At 36.4% G+C, this 20,677-nt stretch overlaps 1 protein-coding gene and 1 long non-coding RNA gene across 2 annotated transcripts; both read right to left on the bottom strand.

Annotated features, from left to right (window-relative positions):
• Positions 1-17,020: 17,020 nt before the first annotated feature.
• On the bottom strand, positions 17,021-18,386 carry LOC121987501. Its single transcript, XR_006113629.1, has 5 exons — positions 18,341-18,386; positions 18,177-18,260; positions 17,978-18,110; positions 17,254-17,365; positions 17,021-17,141 (listed from the first exon to the last, which is right to left on the bottom strand). It is a non-coding gene; the product is annotated as an uncharacterized LOC121987501 (long non-coding RNA).
• A 1,190-nt stretch (positions 18,387-19,576) lies between these two features.
• Positions 19,577-20,214, bottom strand: LOC121986748 (F-box/kelch-repeat protein At3g61590-like). The gene is made up of 2 exons (XM_042540689.1): positions 19,896-20,214; positions 19,577-19,788 (listed from the first exon to the last, which is right to left on the bottom strand). Exons 1-2 carry the CDS (start codon positions 20,212-20,214, stop codon positions 19,577-19,579), a joined length of 531 nt encoding a protein of 176 aa, XP_042396623.1.
• Positions 20,215-20,677: the final 463 nt, after the last annotated feature.

Below are 20,677 nucleotides of genomic sequence, written 5' to 3'. Positions count from 1 at the left end.
TCATTTCCCACATTTCATAACCAATTCGTTTTATTTTAAGTTATAATTACCTCTAATCCTAATACATTATTAGAATTTATGCTACAATGTATAAGTCCGATGCCTGCTACAACGTGTATCATCTACTTAGATATTTAGCTGTTACAACGTAAAATAGTTACTTGGGCAGTTAGCTAGTACACGTTGTAGCAGCTACTTGGACATTTAGTTGCTACAATGTGTAGCAACTACTTGGACATTTAGCTGCTATAATGTGTAACAGCTACTTGGTAAGTCGTTTCATTTTAAATTTAATTTTCTCTAATCCTAATATATTGTTTATACGTGATTCTAAACGATTTATTTAATTAATATAGGGAAAAATATATATTATCTTTATTGGGTGTCAGCCGAGTGTTCTACACAAGTTAATCATTTTATGGGTCCTTCGAGAGTAAAGAAGATGTAATAAGAGCTTTTGAAGCCTACAACATATAATCTTACAATGTTAATAATTTTTTTTGATAAAATTTAATTTTTTTTGTTATATAATTTGCAGGAAACTTACCAATTTAAGCGGTTTCAATTTTCCACAATTGATTCGATGGTAAATCATTTTAATTTAAATTATAATTCCCTCTAATCCTAATATATTATTATGATTTATACTACAATATAAAATCCCTATTCGCTACAATGTGTAGCAGCTACTTGGGCAGTTAGCTGCTACACATTGTAGTAGCTACTTCATCAACTAGTTATTACACGTTGTGACAACTACTTTGATAGTTAGCTGCTACACGTTGTAGCATCTACTTGGACAACCCAAATAATATTTTTTTTTTTACTATTTTTTGATTATATAATTTACTGGAAACTTACCAAATATCATTTCCCATAATTCATTTAATGGTAAGTCATTTCAATTTAAGTTATAATTCCTTATAATCCTAATATATATTATTAGGATTTATGCTATAATGTATAAGTTATAGCTGCCACAACGTGTAGCAGCTACTTGAACAGTTAGCTGCTACAATGTGTAGCAGTTACTTGAACAGTCAGCTACTTAGCTGCTTCAAATTAGTTAATAGACATTTATATTTTTCATATTGTCATTTTTTATATCTTGTATTATAGTTTGCATGTTTGATACATTTTAATGTATTATGATTCAAGTTGTAACTGCTACAACATGAATCAGCTATCAATCAGGTAGTTGGTACAATGTGAAAATGAAATTATATTATACAATTACCATTTTATCCTTATGGTTTCGGCCAAAGTTATAACTCCTAAACTGGGCATGCGGTAAATATTTCGAAAGATTCAAAGCTCACCACGATGACTCGTTTTCTCCTTCGAAGCTTCACCTCCATCATAAGTATTTGTTAGAGTTTAGTGTTTTGATTCTTCTCCTATTGTTTAGCGTTTTATTTTTTAGAGTTTTGATTCTTCTCCTAGTTGTTACAATGGTATTGACTAATTATAGGTCTTCACTTTAAAGATTTACTTTTAAGGAATAGGGGTTTTAAAAAAAGGTTTTAACATTGTAGCAGTTACTCGACGGTAGTTGCTTCAACGTAATTAAACCCTAATGACTGCTATAACATGGTTAAACCCTACTTGTTGCCATGTTTTAGCAACTACTTAACCATAACTACTACTATGTGATCAGTAGCCATGTTGTATATAGCAGCTACTAATCACGTTGTAGTAACTAGACAGTTGCTAGACATTATAATGTATCATATTATGGTTGAAAACTAACAACATTTTAATGAATCCAAATGATTATCACTAACATGTGATGTATTTGTTTGATAGAATTAAATGGTGAGCTAGAAAACTTCTACTTTCCATTCATATCATAAGAAAATGAATTGAAAAAGTAATTATCCTCACTTCAAGATTTTTTTTATCATCACTAGACATAAACAATCGGTAGATGAAGTTGATAAATAGAAGCCCATTTGTTTGGGCCATAGCCATGTCTGAAATTGTAAATATCTGAAGTCTTATATAAAATATATTTGACAATTGGGACGTTGAAGGCAAATGTTTCATCTTTCATAATAAGGAGATTAGCTTAACAAGGAAAGATGTTTCATTGATTCTAGGACTCCCAGACCAAGGTGACGAAGTTAATTTAGAGCAGCATGCAATCGCCACCCCACTCTTTCTTCAACACTTCAGTAATGTGGAGTGCTCAAAGAAGGAACTAGAGAACAAGATGATTAACCTCAACAAACAACCTTCATATGTTGAATCTGATACTCTCTTTTGCCAACTTTTAATATTGTATTTCTTTATTTGTATTTTATTTACTACTACTAGCAGTTTATCTAGATTAATGGTACAATCACTAATTGATTGTGTAGTTGATTTTGAGAATTTAGGTAGGTATTATTAGTGCAGGTTGCACTAACGATCTAAACCAGATTTTAATGAATGACAAAGTAAGTTATGTTAGGTTTAATGTGATCTAACGATTTAACTAAGTGTGTAGAAGAAGTCCAGCTAGGTCGACGGGCTGACCGGATATCTGGTAAAAAATCCAACTAGGTCGACGGGTTGTCTGGATAGCTGGTATGAAGTCCAGATAGGTCAACGGGCTGACCAGATATCTAGCACGAAGTCCAACTTGATTAATGGGCCAACCGAATAGCTGACATGAAGTCCAGACAAATCGATAGGCTGATCGGATGTCTGGCAATGCAGTAAGTTAAGGTAAGTCACTAGAGGAGAGTGACTTGGTGAGAACGCGTTCCCTATTTGAGGGAACAATAGGCGTCGATCCAACTTAGATCTATTTGGGAAATCTAAGTTGCGATCTTGACTAGATTCTAGTCTTGAGGAGATAGAATCTAATTACTACTCGTGGCTATAATTGTGCTAACACTGGTTTTGTAGAGTAATATAAGTTTTATTGTCTCGGACTAACTTCATTTTATAGGAAATAAAGGTTGTTGGAAAAGTTTGTCTGGGTGCTCGGAAGGAATCCGGGCGCCCGGAGTGGTTTGGGCGCCTGGGGTGGTCCGGGTGCTCGGAGTGGTCCGAGCACCCAGAGTGGTCCGAACACCCGGAGTGGTCCGAGCGCCCGAAAGTGGTCCGGGCACTCGGAATGCTCAAAATCAATCTTGTTGCCAGCTTGAAGCGCATTGATTGGATGACTGACATCATCTCATGTGCGGGCCTTAGAGTAGGAGTCGACGAAGACTCCGAACCAAGTAAAACTTGGTGTGTTAGCATTGTTTTCGTTATTATTTTTTGTTGCGTACTTTGACTCGATAATGATTTTTCAACGATCGCTATTCACCCCTCCCCCTCCCCTCCCCCTCTAGCGTTCTTTTCGATACAACAAGTGGTATTAGAGCCGATACCACTCTGATTTGGTGCAACCACTAATCGGGCAAAAGGGGAGAAGATTTTTGTTTTCTTAATTTTGATTTTAAGTTTTTCGACATAATTCAAATTGGTAGAATTACCTCTTTGGAAACATTTTCTCATAGCAAACCAATCTGAATTGGTGCAACATCAATTCAGTCTTAATATTTTTATTTTAATCTCATACTATTAATCCAAGACCAAAAGTCTTGGGACCATCTTCGTTTTTCTTTATTATGTGCAAGAGCAATGGTCCAAAATGAGGGATACAGCACTGTCTGTCCTCCCCTCTTCAACAACGATGACTTCCTGTACTGGAAGAAGCGAATGGAGGTCTATCCGAAGACCGACATCGACCAATGGTTCAGTATCAATAGAGGCTACAAAGCTCCGGTCAATAACGCTGAAATTCCGATGGGCTCGGAATAGTGGAATCCAGAGATGAAGAAAAAAGTCCAAATAGATTTCAAGGCTCTCAATTGTTAGAGTGTATACTAAAAGCCTAGCTTTTGGTATGAACATTTATCTAGAAATAAGAATCACATTGGTCAAATGTCTACATTTATGATAAATGTAGTTGCTCAATTAATTTATATTGTAGATAACATGGTGTGTGGTGTCACACACAGAAGATCATGTTATCGGTTCCTTATAAATTATAAACAGTGGCTCACGACCATGATGGAAAGGAACAAACCATTGGAAGGTCGTAGTGTAATTAGGTGTTAGTTTATCTTAACTATATAATTACACTAGTACACTTAGAGTGTATTGAGTAGGACCATTTGAGGTCGTTTCTTTTATACTGACTTTATAAAGAAACAAAGACCTCGATTATTATGGAAGTGTGTGCTCTTAATCCTAATATAATAACAAGCACATATATTTGATATTTATTTCTTTAATTTATCAATGGGTGAGATTTAGTTCGATGAATCAATAAGCTCGATAAGTTGGGAAATGATATCACTTATAGTGTGTGTTGTTGATTATAGAAGGAAATTGTGTCCTAGTGATCTAAGTTGAGAATGTCCCCAAGAGGAGCTCATAAGGATTGTCATGTTAAACCCTGCAGGTGGACTTAGTCCGACATGACGATGAAGTTGAGTGGTACTACTCTTGGAGCTAGATATTAATTAAGCGAGTTGTTAGTAACTTACTTAATTAGTGGACATTTGTTATCTTAAACACAGGGAGACTAACACACTCATAATAAGAAGGAGCCCAAAATGTAATTTGGGATTGGTGCGGTAGTTCAATAATAGTTCTCTAGTGGAATGAATTATTATTGATAAAATTAAGTTGTGTGTTCGGGGCGAGCACGGGATGCTTAATTTTATCGGGAGACCAAAACCAATTCCTCCTCTCGGTCTCTATCGTAGCCTCTTAATTATAGAGTACTATACCCACCTATACCCACCTTCTTACCCATCCTATAGGGGCCGGCCAAGCTAGCTTGGACGCCAAGCTAGCTTGGAGACCAAGCTAGGGCCGGCCATGGGTATGTTCATGGGTGAATTCATGTGGCCGTCCCTATTAAAATAAAAAGGAATTTTAATTTTAAATTTTTTCTTATGTGGATAATATAATTTAAAAGAGAGTTTAAAAATTTAAATCCTTCCTTTTATAAGATTCTACAAAAGATTAAGAGAAGAGTTAAAATCTCTTTCCTTATTTGTAGATTAAAAGGTTGATTTTAATTTTGGTAAAAACTTTCCTTTTAATTATATTCATGATTTAAAAGAAAGTTTAAAAAATAAAAATTCTCTTTTATTAGTTTCTACAAAAGATTAAGAAAAGATTTAATATCTTTCCTTATTTGTAGATTGAAAGGAGATTTTAATTTTAGAGATAACTTTCCTTTTGGAAATTATCCACATGTTTAAAAGAAAGATTTTAATTTATAAAATTTATTTTATTAACCAATCATGAAGGGATTAAAATTATTGGAGAAATTTTATAAATTTCTAGAAACAAATTAGGAAGTTTTAATTTTGTTTTAATTAAAACTCTCCTTGTTTTGGGAGAAGGCTGGCCATTATAATTTGAAAAGAGAAAATTATTTTAATTAAATAAATTTTCCTTTTCAATGGCAAAAGAATTAAGGAAATTTTTATTAAATTTTCCTTATTTGCCAAGACCAAGGATTATAAAAGAGGGGGTAGAGGAGGCTTCAAGGCTAACGACTCTATTCTATTTTTCCTCTCTTTTCTCCTTGGGTGTGGCCGGCCCTTTCTTTCCTCTCCTCTCCTTTGTGTGGCCGAAACCTTCTCATGGTGGAGATAGCTTTGGTGGCCGGATCTAAGAAGGAGAAGAAGGAAAGAAAAGAAGCCTCTTTTCTAGCATCCCTTGGAGCATGGTGGTGGTGGCCGAACCTCTTCATCCTAGGAGAAGTTTTGATGGCCGAAACTTGTAAGGAAGAAGAAGGTGCTTGGTGGTTCTCATCTCGGAAGATCGTTGCCCACACAACGTCCGAGGTTAGAAGAGGAATACGGTAGAAGATCAAGAGTTCTTTCTAAAAGGTATAAATAGTCATTTTTATTTCCGCATCATACTAGTTATTTTTGGAAATAATACCAAATACAAGAGGCTTACGATTCTAGAGTTTCGAATTTGTTTTCGATATAGTGTTCTTTTGTTTTTCTTTCCCTTGTGATTTGATTGTTCTTTTCGGTTAACCTAAAGTTATTTTAGGAAATTAAATATTAGCTTTCCATAAAAGGTTTTGTCTAGTCGGTGGTGGTTGCTCCCATATCCAAGAAGGCCATGTGCCTCGCCACGTCAGTACTGGGAACCAATTATGGAAATTAATATTTAATGGAATTAATAACTTAAGGTGATTTGGGTCGAACGTGTTAAGTTCCGCAGGAGACCCAAGTCAAAACCTAAAAGAACGAATAGATTAAGTTTTGGATCAAACGTGTTAAGTTCCGCAGGCGATCCAAAATTTAATTTAATAGCTAGGAAAAGGTTCAGACCTTTGTACAAAATTTTTGTACAGTGGAACCTCTAGGTTTTCCGAGTAGCAACCAACAATTGGTATCAGAGCTAGGGTTTTGCCTCTGTGTATTTGGTATTAGTTTAATTATGCACATGTCATACATAATTTAGGCAGGTTAATAGTAGGATGTGCTAACTTTGTGGATGCAGGATCCAACTATTATGGCTTTTAGTTATTATGTGTGTGATTGGACCCTTGGACATGTCAAGGGCATTTTATTGTGTGTGCATGATTGTATTATAAAATACAGCAGGAGCTGTATTTAGTTTTATTAGGATTTTATTTTTGATCTAGTTACATGTACATTCCTTTTATGGAATATAGGATCGATGGATGTAAATTTTATTTTATGTTTGATCTAGTTTACATGTACATTCCTTCGAGGAACATAGGATCAAAATGTAAAATTCTATTTATGTCGCGGATCGAATCTTGCAAAGCGTGGAACTTTCTAAGGACCAGAGGCGCAGCGGAACTAGGAGCAAGATGGATGCGACAGCTAGACCTGGTGGCAGTGGCCAAATATGGCAGCAGCTTGGGATGACAACACACGGAGGACAACAAGAGATAAAAGCCATAATAGTTGAAAATTAGATTTTCTATTTATTGCTTTTATATTGTGCTGTGTGTGCATGTTAGTTTACATATTTAGTAGGCTAGCATAGTTAAAATTCCTCATTTATAAATAACTAAGTGGGAGAGGGATTTTTAAGTAAATCCCATGGTCTCCATTACTGGTTTGTAAGTGATGCAAACAAGCTTGCGCGTTGGCTCTGAGTGCCTTCCTCCATAACGGATGAGCTTGTTTGTGGATCACTAGAATAGACTTCCATTTTTGGATGACTATAGGAAGTTAATTAAGAGCGTGTGATCTTCCCCAACGGAAGGGGCATAATCTTATTAATGGACTTAGTGTCAAGTAATGGTATACACTTAGACACATCTAATAGTATCCTCCCCATCGGAGTCACTGCTATTATTTGTGTGACCAAATGATACCAACTATTAATTTTATTTGTCAAAAAGTTAGGTTGACAAGATAATAAAATTAATGGGTTAAAACCCTCCTTTTACAAATGTTGAATTTGTATACGTCCACACTAACGTGGCATGCAAAATTCACGGTGTTTGAGGTGTTGGTGAATTTAAATAATATTGTTTGAGGAATCAATATTTTTTTTTTTAAAATTCAAAAGTTTTTGACCAAATATTTGATCAAAGACAGATCAACTATTAATTTTATTCGTCATAAAGTAAAGTTGACGAGATAATAAAATTAATGAATAAAATCTCCTCTTCGATTTTGTATACGTCCACACTATCGTGGCATACAAAATTCATGGGGATTTTTAAGGAGTTGATCTTGACCAAGTATTTTTGTGATTCTTAGGATTTAAAATGTTTATCAATCCCCTAGTAGTCCTACTATAAGAAAGACTTAGTAATCCCAATTGTAATGATTGGAAATAGGACTTGGACATTAAGGTAGACTGTCTTCTTAGAACTAAGAACAATATAGGTGTATTTAATTCATTAGTTGAAACATGTTTAGTGGTGTTATCTACCAGAACCTGGAGTGTAGATACAGATGTCATTAATCATGTTCGCAATTCATTGCAGGGTTCAAGGAAACCCGGTAACTAAATGAAAATTAAAACACCGTCCACATGAGCACTATTGTAAAAATGGTAGCTGTTGCAGTGGGAGATGTTTATCTTTTGATAAGAACAAAACATGAATTTTTGAGTAATTGTCTTTACGCACCAAGTTTAGAAAGAACTAGTTTTCAGTTTCTAAACTATTCAAAGAACTTGATATTCTGCCTCTTTTAATAACAAAGTTGTTATTAAGAAAAAGAGGGAAGTTATCTGTTCTGGTACGTTGGTTGGCAATTTATAAATCCAATAACTCTCACTATGCAACAAATGGAAATTAGTAACACATCTTCTAACTTTAAGAGAAAGTAACCTTCGAAAATGAACCAATTATATCTTTAGCTTCTAAGGCTAGGTTATATTAACTTGAGTAGGATTCATTGGTAGCTGATGAACTTTTGGGTTCATTAGTAGTGGAAATCTTTCCAACCTACGAGTCTTACTTGGAAGGAAAAATAACCAAGAAACTTTTAAGTCTAAGGGGTATGGAGTCAAAGATATATTGGAATTAGTTCATTCTGATTTGTGTGATCCTATGAGCATCCAGGCAAGAGGTTGTTTCAAATATTTCATCTATTTTATAGACAACTATTTGAGATACAGATATATTTACTTGATGTGCCGCAAGTCTAAGTGCTTTGATTAGTTCAAAGAGTACGAGGCTGATGTGGAGAAACGACAAAGTAAAAGTCACTATGGTAAGAACATAGTGGCAAGTACCTCTTGGGAGAATTTAGGAGTCACTTATCAGAAGTAGGGATTCAATCCCAACTAACTGCACCTGGTACACCCTAACAGAATGGTGAAGAAAAAGGAAGGTATAGGACTCTTATGGAAATAAGTAGATTGATGAGTTATTTAGAATATTACCAAAATCATTTTTAGGATATACTCTGGAAACGGAAGTGAATATAGTACCTTCCAAAGTCAGAACTCTCTACTCATATAGAATTGCTGAATAGGCGTAAGCCTATTTCGAAGTATATTCGGATTCGGGTAATCCAGCACATATGCAGAAGAGAGACAATGATAAGTTGGACAGGAATTCACTTGTTTGTGGGTTATCCTAGTGAAATGAAAGTAGGTTTATAGTCTTAAAAATCAGAAGGTCATTGTTAGCATCAATGACCGATTTTTAGAAAAGGACTATGTAATAAACCATGTGCCCATAAGAAAATTTGTTCTTAAGGAAATATTAAAAGGCATGTCTAATCTAGTACCAACTGTACAAGATGAGATATCACAAGAAAACTGCAACACGTATCACAAATGATACACAATTGCAGAAAGTGTCTTGTCGTAGTGGGAGGGTTGTTAAGCAACCTAAAAAGATTCATGTTTTGGGAGAGTTTTTGGACTCGATCCCTGGAGGACATGAACCTGATCTCCGGACATATGACGAAACACTCCAAGATAAAGATGCAATATCTTGGCAAAGAGTAATGAATAACAGAATTAGAATATATGTATTCTAATAAAATCTAGAAGCTTGTAGAGCCACCAAATGATGTAAAAGCTTTTGGGTATAAAAATGTCTATAATAGGAAAAGAGGGATAGACAGGAAGGTAGAAACTTTCAAAGCAAGGCTAGATGAAAAATGAAACTTTTTCACTGGTAGCCATGCTTAAGTCTATCCGGATTCTTTTATCTATTTGGTAAGTGGATGTCAAGACAGCATTCCTTAATGGAAGTCTTGAAGAAAGCATCCATATAAAGCAACCAGAAGGGTTCATTGCAAAGGGCTAAGAGCATCTTGTGTGCAAGCTCAATCAGTCTATGGACTGATACAAAGCTTCAAGGTCTTGGAACATCCAGTTTATCAAAGTAATCCAGACCTTTGGATTCATTTAGTAACTGGATAAGTCTTGTGTATACAAAAGGTGTGATGGAAGCGTGGTGGTATTTCTTGTACTATACGTAGATAACATTTTTGGTAGTTGGAAACAATATCAAAATGTTGTCAGAAGTAAGGGTATGGTTGTCCAAACAATTCGATATAAAGGACTTGGAAGAATGTATATATTCTTGAGATCAAAGTAATAAGGGATCGCAAGAAAAGAATATTTTACTTATTCCAAGCTTCATACATCGGAAAAATCCTTGCTCGTTTTAAGCATGCAAAACTCCAAGAAAGGTTTCCTACTTTTTAGGATGGAGTAACTTTATCTAAAGATATGTCTCTGTAGACATAAAAGGAGATAAAGGAAATAAAGGCAGTTCTTTATGCTTCGGCTATCGGAAGCCTAATGTATGCTATGCACGAGATCAGAAATCTGTTTTACCAAGGGCATAGTTAGTAGATATCAAAGTAACCCTAGACAAGGACATTGGACTGCAGTAAAGCATATATTAAAGTACCTTAGAGGCGCTAGAGATTATATGCTAGCTTACAAGGCAGTTAATTTGGTCTCTGTGGGTTACACAGATTTTGATTTCCAATCGGATAGGGACAATAATAAGTCGACCTCGGGGTTTTGTGTTTACTTTAGGAGGAAAAGTCATAACTATGGAAGAGTGATAAGCATAGGTATTTTTTCTAGACTCCACCATAGAAGCTGAGTATATGGCAAGCCTCTGAGGTAGCCATAAAAGCTGAATGACTTAATTACCTCAAGATAGACTTAGATATGATTTCTAGTTTGTCCAAAGATTATTACAATTTATTGTAATAATAATGGTGCAGTAACAAACTCGAAGAAACCATGAGTCTATAAGGCAAGAAAACACAATAAAGCGCAAGTACTACCCAATACAAGAAATTGTATAACGAGGAGAAGTTGTTGCTGCCTAGATTGCATCAGATGATAACCTAAGGTCCTTAAGGCAAGAGCTTTTTGAAAGGTTTGGGAATCAGATGTATGGCAGCAGATATGGCAGCTTAGTCTTTTAGTATAAGTGGGAGATTGTTAGAGTGTATACTAAAAGCCTAGCTTTTGGTATGAACATTTATCTAGAAATAAGAATCACATTGGTCAAATGTCTACATTTATGATAAATGTAGTTGCTCAATTAATTTATATTGTAGATAACATGGTGTGTGGTGTCACACACAGAAGATCATGTTATCAGTTCCTTATAAATTATAAACAGTGGCTCACGACCATGATGGAAAGGAACAAACCATTGGAAGGTCGTAGTGTAATTAGGTGTTAGTTTATCTTAACTATATAATTACACTAGTACACTTAGAGTGTATTGAGTAGGACCATTTGAGGTCGTTTCTTTTATACTGACTTTATAAAGAAACAAAGACCTCGATTATTATGGAAGTGTGTGCTCTTAATCCTAATATAATAACAAGCACATATATTTGATATTTATTTCTTTAATTTATCAATGGGTGAGATTTAGTTCGATGAATCAATAAGCTCGATAAGTTGGGAAATGATATCACTTATAGTGTGTGTTGTTGATTATAGAAGGAAACTGTGTCCTAGTGATCTAGGTTGAGAATGTCCCCAAGAGGAGCTCATAAGGATTGTCATGTTAAACCCTGCAGGTGGACTTAGTCCGACATGACGATGAAGTTGAGTGGTACTACTCTTGGAGCTAGATATTAATTAAGCGAGTTGTTAGTAACTTACTTAATTAGTGGACATTTGTTATCTTAAACACAGGGAGACTAACACACTCATAATAAGAAGGAGCCCAAAATGTAATTTGGGATTGGTGCGGTAGTTCAATAATAGTTCTCTAGTGGAATGAATTATTATTGATAAAATTAAGTTGTGTGTTCGGGGCGAACACGGGATGCTTAATTTTATCGGGAGACCAAAACCAATTCCTCCTCTCGGTCCCTATCGTAGCCTCTTAATTATAGAGTACTATACCCACCTATACCCACCTTCTTACCCATCCTATAGGGGCCGGCCAAGCTAGCTTGGAGACCAAGCTAGGGCCGGCCATGGGTATGTTCATGGGTGAATTCATGTGGCCCCTATTAAAATAAAAGGAATTTTAATTTTAAATTTTTTCTTATGTGGATAATATAATTTAAAAGAGAGTTTAAAAATTTAAATCCTTCCTTTTATAAGATTCTACAAAAGATTAAGAGAAGAGTTAAAATCTCTTTCCTTATTTGTAGATTAAAAGGTTGATTTTAATTTTGGTAAAAACTTTCCTTTTAATTATATTCATGATTTAAAAGAAAGTTTAAAAAATAAAAATTCTCTTTTATTAGTTTCTACAAAAGATTAAGAAAAGATTTAATATCTTTCCTTATTTGTAGATTGAAAGGAGATTTTAATTTTTAGAGATAACTTTCCTTTTTGGAAATTATCCACATGTTTAAAAGAAAGATTTTAATTTATAAAATTATTTTTATTAACCAATCATGAAGGGATTAAAATTATTGGAGAAATTTTTATAAATTTCTAGAAACAAATTAGGAAGTTTTAATTTTTGTTTTAATTAAAACTCTCCTTGTTTTGGGGAGAAGAGTGGCCGGCCATTATAATTTGAAAAGAGAAAATTATTTTAATTAAATAAATTTTCCTTTTCAATGGCAAAAGAATTAAGGAAATTTTTATTAAATTTTCCTTATTTGCCAAGACCAAGGATTATAAAAGAGGGGGTAGAGGAGGCTTCAAGGCTAACGACTCTATTCTATTTTTCCTCTCTTTTCTCCTTGGGTGTGGCCGGTCCTTTCTTTCCTCTCCTCTCCTTTGTGTGGCCGAAACCTTCTCATGGTGGAGATAGCTTTGGTGACCGGATCTAAGAAGGAGAAGAAGGAGAGAAAAGAAGCCTCTTTTCTAGCATCCCTTGGAGCATGGTGGTGGTGGCCGAACCTCTTCATCCTAGGAGAAGTTTTGATGGCCGAAACTTGTAAGGAAGAAGAAGGTGCTTGGTGGTTCTCATCTCGGAAGATCGTTGCCCACACAACGTCCGAGGTTAGAAGAGGAATACGGTAGAAGATCAAGAGGTCTTTCTAAAAGGTATAACTAGTAATTTTTGTTTCCGCATCATACTAGTTATTTTTGGAAATAATACTAAATACAAGAGGCATACGATTCTAGAGTTTCGAATTTGTTTTCGATATAGTGTTCTTTTGTTTTTCTTTCCCTTGTGATTTGATTGTTCTTTTCGGTTAACCTAAAGTTATTTTAGGAAATTAAATATTAGCTTTCCATAAAAGGTTTTGTCTAGTCGGTGGTGGTTGCTCCCATATCCAAGAAGGCCATGTGCCTCGCCACGTCAGTACTGGGAACCAATTATGGAAATTAATATTTAATGGAATTAATAACTTAAGGTGATTTGGGTCGAACGTGTTAAGTTCCGCAGGAGACCCAAGTCAAAACCTAAAAGAACGAATAGATTAAGTTTTGGATCAAACGTGTTAAGTTCCGCAGGCGATCCAAAATTTAATTTAAAAGAACACATGGTAGCTAGGAAAAGGTTCAGACCTTTGTACAAAATTTTTGTACAGTGGAACCTCTAGGTTTTCCGAGTAGCAACCAACATCAATACCCTCCAGTGCGGGCTAACGAAAGAAGAACTGAATCGCGTCAGCCCATATGAAAATGTGAAGGAACTGTAGGACAAGCTCATCGAATTGCACGAGGGAACTAGCGACACGAAGGTAACCAAAAGAGACCTCTATCTAAATAAACTATTTAATATAAAAATGCAGGAAAGAGAAACTACGAGTCAACTCCACGCGAGGATAAAGGACATCCTCAATGGGCTTCACAACATCGGCCACCAGATGGAGAACCACGACCTGATAAGGTATGCCCTTAACTTGTTTCCTCGAAATGCACTATGGGCATCCATCGTGGATGCTTACAAGATTTCAAAGAATCTTTCCAAATTAAAGTTAGATGAACTATTTTATGAACTCTAACTCCATGAACAGACTAACTCAAAACAGGTCGAGAAAGGAATTGTCGTTTTTGCAGGTTCCTTCAAAGACAAGCCAAGAACCAAACCTGAACCTGAAGGTGAGTCTGACCAAGACCCAGAAGACAAAGAATACCTGGTGAACTTGGTAAGAAAAATGTTTACCAGGAGAAAGAAGAACTTCAGCAGAAATGACTTGCAGAAAATCAACTCCACCACTGATCCTAACAACAAAAACGTGACCTGCTTCGGATGCAACAAGAAGGGGCACTACAAGAACGAGTGCCCAAAGCTGAAGAACGACAAAACCAAGAAGAAAGCACTCAAGGCGACATGGGATGAGTCATCTTCGGATGAATCGAATGTTGAAGAACAGAAGCATCGAAGTTACCTCGCGCTGATGGCCTGCGAATCATAATCGGAAGGCGAATCGGAAGATGGATCCGAACCTGAATCGAGCCACAAGTCTGTACTCGTTTCCGAAAGTTCCGATGAGGTATACCTTAATTTAAGCAAAATCTTTTTCGAAATCACTGCATGCTTAAATAAAAAAATAATCGAGAATGAAAATCAAAATAAAATGTTCTTTAAGGAAAATCAACACCTTAAGGAACAGATCAAAAATTCTAATCCGAATCAAGTTGTAAAACTTGAGGAGAAAAACTCAACATTACAAATTGAAATTAACAAACCTAAAAGGTTGCTAGAAAATTTTACAACTAGATCTAAAAACTTGGATCTAATCCTTAAAATTCAAAAAGCTGTATACACTACAACAAAAACCTTCATAGACATCGGTTTTCCACCGGTGTCTATTTCATTTTCGACCGATGTCTATGAAGCCGATGTTAAAAGTCTGCTATTTTAGACATCGGGTTAAAACCGGTGTAGTATCACTTAACGACACCGGTCTTCGAATCGGTTATTAACCGGTGTAGTATCATTTAACGACACCGTTTCATCAACGGTGTAAAATCGATGTAATATTGTATGTTAATAACACCAGTTTTGGCAGCGGTAAATGACCGATGTAATATTAGTTAATAACACCGGTTTTGCAGCGGTGGAAAATCGATGTAATATGTATATTTTTTAACAGCACAAATTTGATTTTAAAACCGACAATAACAAAAAAAAATACACAAATATTCACAAATTATACAAATATTCTTCATTCAATTATATCCATAAAATACACAAATATTCACAAATTATATAAATAATCTTCTTACAACAATATCCATAAAATATCCAAACATTCTTTTTACATCAAAAGCTAGCTAATAGATATCAAAATCAAGGTAGAACATTCTTTTAACACATCAAGGTAGAACCGCACTTCAAATGTAATCTAGCATGCATTCAGCCCACTCGAACCGCACTTCATCAATTTCAACTCTGGAGTACTTGAGATTTGTAAACTGTAAAAATACATAAATCAACCATATGTCAAATAACTAAAACAAATGTGTACATGTATCAAATAAAATAGAATACTGAGTTTTTAAAGGTTGATGTGGAAGATAACGAATATAACATAGAATCTAAAACTTTCATATATGACACTTAGTATATGCTGCTTAGAATATAACATAGATAATTTGCTCCTTCTAATTCAAGTGTACAGATTGATAAGAACCGACAACATCATACAACAACTTACTAGGCATGATAATAGTTGAACAAAGAAATATGACTACACAACAAATCCAGTGAAGGAAGCATAGAAGAACAAAGCTACCTCTAATGAAGAGATATACTATTTATTGTACTACCTCTAATGCCATCTTGGTATCCTGAATATCCTGCACTAAGCCCCCTATTTTATGTGATTTCTGCTACCAACCACAACAGCAAGGAATGCGGCAAGAAGGCAGCTGCCTTCTTAAATAATAAAATTGATATGAGTAATAAAGAATAAAATTTATACTTGGTATATAAGGCGGTTAGGTACCAAGTTATTTGATTCTAGGTCCTACTGTCAATCCGCAATGGAAAACCAGCACGCTATCCTTTTCACTTTCAACTCCTTAATCCAATTCCCTCTTTCAGATTTAGCTGTCCGTGGAATTCAGATGATCAGGAAATCAAACAAATAAAGTACAGAAAATCTAATTCCATTTTGGTGACCAGAATTTCAAATTTTCAATTGATGAAACTTCATGATCGCATCTATAATACATATAAATAAGCCAGCAACCCCTTCATTGCCTAGTTTGACAGGGCTTCCTAATGTGAAAGAAAGTTTATTGTGGTCTTAATAGAAAGCTTTTCAAAATGAGGTCTAATTTAAGGGTTTTATGTAAAAGAGTATATTGGTTGGCTTTTAGAAACAATGAATAAAATTGTATGTAAATAAATAAAATATAACATACATATCAAAAGAATGTTCAACAAGGAAAAATGGAAAAGAAACTATCTGAAATATAGTAGCATACACAAACTACAAATCTAATAAAAAAATTTAAAAGAGGGCCCAGGTAAGTCAGCTACTTGCTTACTTGCAAAGTCAAGTGTTTGTAATTCACCTATCAGCAAGAGTGATTATGCTCCTGGCTGCAATCTGAGGCTAGGGCCCTTGAGCTTAACAATAAAACCAGTCCAACCATGCCTCAATTTGAGATTTCTTCTTTATTACTCATATCAATTTTCTTCTTTTGGTTTGATTACCCATTTATCTTAATAGGTTAGGTTAAATTCGAGTATCAATGTGTTAGATATTTAGAGGAAGTTGAGCAGGTTCAAATATCCACAGGCACCCATGAATAAAAAAAAATGTAATCAATACTTTAATCCTAAGGTTACCATTTACGATAGCTTCTCCCTAGGCGGGAGACTAGATCTAATTTTCCATGGCCAAGAACTTGGAAAGTTGTATATGCTTCATACCTTAAACTATAAACCATGCACCTGATGCTTCTGCAAACCAAAACTAAATCGGCTTAAAGCATCAACATTATGAGTTGACAAATAAATTTGTAAAGCTTTAGAATTGTCTTCTCATAATTTTTTTCTATATAACAGATTCAAAATTTTACAATCAGCTGAAATATACTAATATAAACCTAAAGCAATAGACAACTATCACATTACAAGGTTTATCATTCATATCACAAAGGAACCTAATAGCACAACCATTAGTCTTTCTAAAGATAATAGAAGGTTCTTTAAGGAGCTTACCTTGGCTACTTTATTGGACGAATCTATACTCCAAAGGAAAAGATTTCCTTCATCAATGCTGATTAGTCTATCATGCTTCCCAGATGGCCACCAAAGGACGCTGACAAGCATACCAATAAGGAGTCATTAAAAGGTGCTTGGAGCCCAAGTATCTTCTTTTCTTTTAATATTAGCAAAAACTGGAAAACACAAACATGCCAAAATGAGATTACCACTTGATCTTAAAAGAATGCTTGTCAAGGGAGACCAATTGTTCGAGTTGTGGGGCATTCGACTGTCCATAGAGCTCAGGAATCTTCCAAACAAAAGCCCCATATGCTTCACCTTCAGTTCAATGCAAACTTTATTAGTTTTAACACAGATAGGGCTGGAATCATTTCACAGAAAAAGATCAATACCCTAAAAGTATTAGCATAACTGTACTTCATTCAAATAGAAAACAAAAGTGCTCAAAAAATATCATAGGGCCGAGTATGAGTTTTAACTCATTCAGACACAACAAGAATGAGAGAAGTGCTAAACAAGATAAACAAAATAACAAATATTTCCACAATAAACTATAGCTCCACGAACAAATTTTCCCCTGAAAGGATTTTTTCATGTAAACCTGTATATACTGTCCCTTTTCTATAATTCACAAAATTAAAAAGGATTCAAAAGTTAGATATATGATGCAAGGCTAAATCTCATGAGTGAATAAACCATACATTTATCATTCCATTTTCGAACAGCTTATGTGGTTAAACAAATTTCCTTTTTTTCCTAGAAAAAAACCAATTACAGAACTACATCGAGACTAAACATAAGGGTCATCTAGCTTAGCTTATTCGCATACAGAAACACTCACCTACTTACTATTCTACATTTCTGAAGAACACACTGCCACCCATTAATTCAAGACCAAGTTACTACGGCTCCAAGTCATCGTTTACTCACCAGAAGTGAACACTGTAGAGAAAATCCTGGGATCGAATGGGCAAGTCTTGAGATCCCAGATCTCGTTTGGGTGATAGAAGAGACCATCGCATATGAGCTCCGATCCTGACGGTGAAACTCGGATCAGATGCACCTAATAAACAAAAACACCGAAATCACCCACAAAATCATTAGATCGAGATCGACGAGAGAGATGAACCTCGTTTTCCTCTTTGAGGCTGAGAGTTCCGGCGAGAAAGCTGGTGTGGTCAATGTCGGCCTTAACGTCGGCGATGCATCGGGCCTTGGGAAGGAGTGGAGAGGAAGACGAATTAGTAGAGTTCCAAAGAAGAAAGGAGTTGGAGTGGTTACCGCCGTTGCGACCTGGTACTTGAGGCCGCCGTAGACGATTCCGGTGGAGGCCCCCCGCATTGTGGAAGCAATGGTGTTGAAACTAACGATGGGATAATAATATCAACGTGAAATATATATTTAACCTGTAAAGCCGAATCCTTCTCAATAACTTTCACATCATCATCATCATGTTCTTCTAGGCCTTCATTTGAGAGGCGCCTATGACGTTCAACTTCAGGTTTTATATCGAGGAGGCATTGTGGTTTAACTGAGCAGCTACCCTTCTCCTCACTCTCAAATTCTCGACCAGAAAGTTTCAACACCATTGCTTCCAATTTTTTTATTCTGTCACCTTGGTCAGAAAGCATAGCTTTTGCCTCCTTAAACTCTTTCTGTTGCCTTTCATAGGCAGCCTTATCAATTTGCACCTTCCCTCTAGCAAGCTTGAAGAAGGATGATGGAGTGACATTTGCTCCTATGCCTCTCACACGTCCACCATGTTCGTTAAAATTCAAGGCCTTCGTGAGAATATCCTCAAATGGTCTATGTTCTCTTGAAGAAAAACCTAGTACCATAGCGGTTAGCATGATAAACAAAAACCTTGTATCTGCCGTAATCCCAAGTTAAATTGAATACTTTCCTAGCTGACCTTAGATATCAAGACAAACGCTACCCAGAGAACTCGGATTATTACCTCAATTATTCATCTTTTGTATTCTCATGATAAACATAAGAGAGTTGTTCATTCCTCTAATTAAATATAATATCTGTTGAAGTATATTATAAATATGTAAAATTCATAAGCAAACCGATAGTTTGATCTCTATCTATAGCACAAGTTAGTGATTGATCCATCTAGAATTAAACAAAACAAGCTACGAAAGTGAATTAGCCTTTCAAAATCTCTCTAACAGCATGACATAGGTCTCTGCAGGTGGTGAACTATCCCAATAATGAAACAATGCAAAAGCGAGCAGCACTAAAAGCTAAGTAAACTCCAGTCAAACTGGTATCTTGCAATCCCAACCGCTTTCAATCTACAAAAATCTATGAACCCTAACTTCTGATAGATCACAGAAGATCCACAGTAACTTCTGGTGACAAATGCCCAATACAAAAGGAAGGAAACGTGCTAGGAGCTAAAAATGACCGGTTTCATTAAAATCACGTCTAAAAATGGAATTTGCAGCCGGATCCTCACAATGCAATTCAACCACAAGAAAAAACCAAGTCACGAAGCAGCTGAAGAATAAAGAAATAAAGTAGTTACTTGATGTAAGCCCGACCATCTCCGATCCGTAGGGGACCAAGGGCGTCGAGGCGGGACGCGACGATGCCCTCGCTGCCGCCGGAGAGGAGGAGCGCGTTCCCTACCTCCCTGAAGGGCTCGAGGTCGTAGGCGTGGATCGAGGCCTCCGTCCCCAAGGTCACCGCCGCGGCGACGAGGAGCACGGCGATTGGGGCCACCAGATCCATAGCTGGATATCAGAGAAGAGAAAGGAGGCTGGAGAGATCTCGCCAGGAGAGCGAGCGAGCGAGCGGAAACAGGGAGAGAGATGAGATGCTTCTTCAGAAAGGGACCCACACGAGGAGACCACGGTGTAGTCGCGCGTGAGGCGGTCGAACGACAAGGCGAGCGCGTTGAACTGGGGGGAGGAGCCGCCGGGGACTCGAGGAAGCAACTTCCAGTCTCTCTTGATGGGATTGCCGACCAATAAGCGATCTCCGTCATTGGTGTTCATCAAGCAAACCAGGCCACCGGAGGAGGACGTGCGCCAGATGCTCTTTTCTAAGCGGGGGAAGTCGAAGTTATACCACTGGACGAAGCAAGGGTCGTACAGGTGGCCCAAGAAGGTGCAGTCGTGAAAGCAGAACCTGAAGAACAAGGGCTTGTGTGGCGCCATCATCGCCCACGACAACAGGGGGCTAGAGTGAACCACCTCGTGTCTTGATCTTGATCGGGAGAGGATCTAGGAAGGGGGAAGAGGGAGATAAGGTTGAAAGAGATGATCGAAGGTTTAGATTTAGGTTGAGAGAGATGGTCGGATGGTCGGAGGTTTTAGGTTTAGGTTTACGCGAGAGAGATGGTCGCGCGGAGGAAGGGGCGGGATAAAGATTTAGGTTTGGAGGGAATTCACAGTGTGGAGATTTTGGCTTGTGGGGAAAATTAAAATATTTTATTTGGGTTCATTAACATCGGATTTTAAAAACCGATGTTAAAATCGGTGTCTATTAACGAATAAAAGGGCGCTCATAGACATCGCCTAAAAAACCGATGTCTATGAGCTAAAATTTGCGCTCATAGACACCGGTTTTTAGAAAAACCGGTGTAAAATACTCAAAGACATCGGTTTTAGCCTAAAACCG

This window comes from Zingiber officinale, chromosome 5B, assembly GCF_018446385.1.
Source record: "Zingiber officinale cultivar Zhangliang chromosome 5B, Zo_v1.1, whole genome shotgun sequence".
NCBI lineage: Eukaryota > Viridiplantae > Streptophyta > Magnoliopsida > Zingiberales > Zingiberaceae > Zingiber > Zingiber officinale.
Note: the sequence above shows the minus strand (reverse complement) of the source record. Positions and strands in the feature narration are given on the sequence as shown.

Excerpts from the sequence above, each read along its gene's own strand:
- LOC121986748 (XM_042540689.1), bottom strand. The coding sequence starts at position 20,214 with ATGGCGCCACACAAGCCCTTGTTCTTCAGGTTCTGCTTTCACGACTGC. Across the intron at positions 19,789-19,895 it reads CTACACCGTGGTCTCCTCGT|CTATGGATCTGGTGGCCCCA; the intron begins GTGGGTCCCTTT and ends TCTGATATCCAG.